The sequence below is a fragment of the Orycteropus afer genome, unplaced genomic scaffold (assembly GCF_000298275.1).
Source record: "Orycteropus afer afer isolate SDZICR_OR568_19922 unplaced genomic scaffold, OryAfe1.0 scaffold00842, whole genome shotgun sequence".
NCBI lineage: Eukaryota > Metazoa > Chordata > Mammalia > Tubulidentata > Orycteropodidae > Orycteropus > Orycteropus afer.
This window is the reverse complement of record NW_006922429.1, coordinates 752,991-756,119: the sequence shown is the minus strand read 5'-3', so window position 1 is coordinate 756,119 and position 3,129 is coordinate 752,991. Positions and strand designations below refer to the sequence as shown.

General features: G+C 51.1%; 1 protein-coding gene across 1 annotated transcript in view; it reads right to left on the bottom strand.

Moving 5' to 3' along the window:
- The window catches only part of MTIF3 (mitochondrial translational initiation factor 3), a 5,371-nt gene extending 4,286 nt beyond the window's left edge, over nucleotides 1-1,085 (bottom strand). Inside the window, exon 1 of the mRNA XM_007958052.2 lies at nucleotides 570-1,085. Within this exon, the coding sequence (XP_007956243.1) occupies nucleotides 570-1,079 (510 nt within the window). The 5' untranslated portion in view covers nucleotides 1,080-1,085. The remainder of the gene's footprint in view (nucleotides 1-569) is intronic.
- Nucleotides 1,086-3,129: the final 2,044 nt, after the last annotated feature.

Genomic DNA, 3,129 nt, shown 5'->3' with positions numbered 1-3,129 from the left:
GCTCCATGGGAGAATGAAGGGGTAGTGTGCTTCTGTGAAGATTGACAGCCTTGGAAACCCTGTGGGGCAGTTCCACTCTGTCCTCTAGGGGCGCTATGAGTCAGAATGGACTCCACGGCAGTGGGTGTGGTTTGGGCTTTGCTTCTGTAAAGATTGACAGCCTTGGAGACCCTGTGGGGCAGTTCCACTCTGTCCTCTAGGGGCGCTGTGAGTCAGGATTGACTCAATGACAACATATGAGGTCCGCTATTCTGCCCCCCAGGAGGTTAGGAAATAAAGGGAAAGTATCGCTATCATTTTGGTCACATTTGCCTTGTTTTCCTCTCATTTTACACAGACTGAAAGGAAGAGACAGTGGATGTAGTGTATCAAGGACAATCATAAAAAGAGGAATGGAAATGAGTGAGATGAGGGAATTCAAAAGACACTGAAATGGTGGCTGGGACCGTGGATGTGTCCATTTCCAGTTTCTCACTTTCCCATGGTCACGGAATCCTGGCAAATGCCAGAATTTAGACAGCTAATGGGTAAACGTCGGGAATTCAGGGAGTGAACAGCAAAACACCTACCTGTCCAGGTGTGGCCTTGTCCCTGGAGTGAACTGCAGTGTACCTACCCGTCTTAGCTGTGGCCTTGTCCCGCTCCCTGATCCTCATTCGCTCCTCGTGAATCTGGAGTCCTGTCATGAGCTGGTACTGGGGATGCTCTGTGCTGCCACTCCTTTTAACAAGCCTCAGCTCCCGCTGCTCCATGAGCTTAATCACGTCTGCTCGGTGCATGTCCCCCAAATCATGCCCCTTCTCGTCAATCACGTGGATAATCCGCTCACTGATTTTCCTCCCAGTGTTAGTAAAAGCTGTTTCAGTCGTTTTTTTCTTTTTTCTGGCATCCTGGGGGTCTTCGGCCACACTGAACGCTCGTGTGTGAATTAGGCAGGGCAGCCTCGGGGCTGACGTGGTGACAGATGGTCCCAGTGCCGTGTTCTGCACGAGCTCTTTCCCCAAACGTCCTGTGATGCAGCTACTTTCTGTCTTTAGGGCTCGTAGTGCTGCTAATCTCTTCAGAAACCAAGCAGCCATCCTAAGGAAACAGGGAGAAAAGCCTACTGCAATCAATCATTTATTCCCACGGTCTGACCCCATGGTACATGGTGGCGGCGGTGGGGGGGAGTGGTAGCCTCAGGACTGTTACCTGTGAATGTTAAGGAAAACTGGTCCCTGGACTCCAATACCATGAGCAGGAAATGTGGGTCTGGCCCTGGCCAAACTAAGTCATGGAGGGACTGTCCCAGTACAAGATGCCATTCGGACAGTTGACCACATCGGCACAGTGCTACAGCTTCCCAGTTTCCTTCCCCACATGCCTTTCCACTTGATTACAGGCAGTCCCCAGGTAGGAACAAGACCGTTCCTAAAGGTGTCTTTAAGCCGCCTCGGCATGTGAGTCAGAACAGGTGTGTACACTTCTTACTTGGCCTTACTTTACTGCAGGGGAAAAGTGCGTGTTCAACAGGCAAAGGCAATTGTGATGAAGAATGTGTGGCAAGTAGGGGTTGGTTCAATTATTTCAAAGTGAGGACAAGTAGACATAACATTAAACAGTGCAATGCAGTGAATTACTGGCATGGCTCTTCCAGCCGTGGTCTCTGTCACTCCCACCAGATGACCGGGTAGAACTATGCAAATGGGTGGTGCTCTGTGGCCCACAGAGGGGCCTGGATAGCTTGTTAGTGATGTAAATAAGGTACATGGTAACTTTGAAGGGGTGGGACCACGGCAATGAGGTGTATGGAACCCTAATGTGGCGATTGCTCAGTTTTGTGAAATACTGGCAAAGAATATTGAAAGTACCATGGACTGCCAGAAGAACTAACAGATCTGTCCTGGAAGAAGTGTAGCCAGAATGCTCCTTGGAAGTGAGAATGGCCAGACTTCATCTCACTTTGGCCATGTTGTCAGAAGGGACCATTTCCCAGCAGAAGGATGTCATGCTTGGTAAAGTGGAGGGTCAGCGAAAAAGGGGAAGGCCCTCAACCAGATGGAATGACACAGTGGCTGCGACGATGGGCTCAGGTACAGCAGGGATTGTGGGGCTGGTACCGGACCAGGCAGTGTTTCGTTCTGTTGGACACGGGGTCGCTATGAGTCGGAGCTGACCCACGGCACCGAACAACATTTCACTAGGCTTAAAATGAGCCATCCCAAAGGCAGAAAAGGGGATCTCACTGCCATCAAGAGAGATGAGCTGGAGGTAGAGTGAAACTCGTCCTTGGACCCAGGATTCCTGTGGGGGACCTCCCTGGCAGAGGGCAGAGAGACTGGCACAAGACAGAGCAGCAGGCTTGCCAGCCCACGGACTGAGAAAGCTGAGTGCCCCTGGGCAGGAGGCTTGCTGGCAGAGAGTGGGGTGCATCCGGGTGCATCTATCACCAGAGCAGAAAGAGCTTTGTAACACTTGCCCGAGCAGGGCAGAGACCAGCCTGGGAGGCCAGGGGACAAAGAGAGGCATGGCTTTGGACATGGCTGAGGGGAGGCTGTCCTGAGTAAAGAATTGTATCCTGAGTGTGTTCCTGAGCCTGACCTGTAGCCTGTTACTTCCCTAATAAAGCCCATGATCATGAGTATTATCTGTGAGTTCTGTGTGGCCACTACAATGAATCACCGAACCCAGAAGAGAAGGAGTGCCGTGGGGGAGACAGCTGGCATCAGGGTTGGTGCGAAGTATGGAGGTGGCAGCACGTCTGGCCTCGTAGGAATCAGCTTTGGGCTGCTGGTGTTGCTCCTTTCTCTCTCCCCCTTGTGAAGCTAGAGGAGGTCAGAGGCGGCTGCCCCATGCACCTTTTGCAAAGAGCAAGTATGAGTTGTCAGATGTTTGTGACCTGGGGACTTCCTGCATCTTCCATGGATCTTCTAAGGCCAGCTTCAAGAGCAAACATCATCCACGGGGTTTACTTATGATGGTGCAATACAAAAACCCCCAGTGAATCATAAACATCAATCTATATACGTTTAATAGAATTGACTGCTACCAATTTATCAATGATCTGATGGCATACCAAAGATCAAGAGCTCTGGTGGCATAGTGCCTAAGGCACTTGACTGCTAACCAGAAGGCTGGCGGTTCAAACCC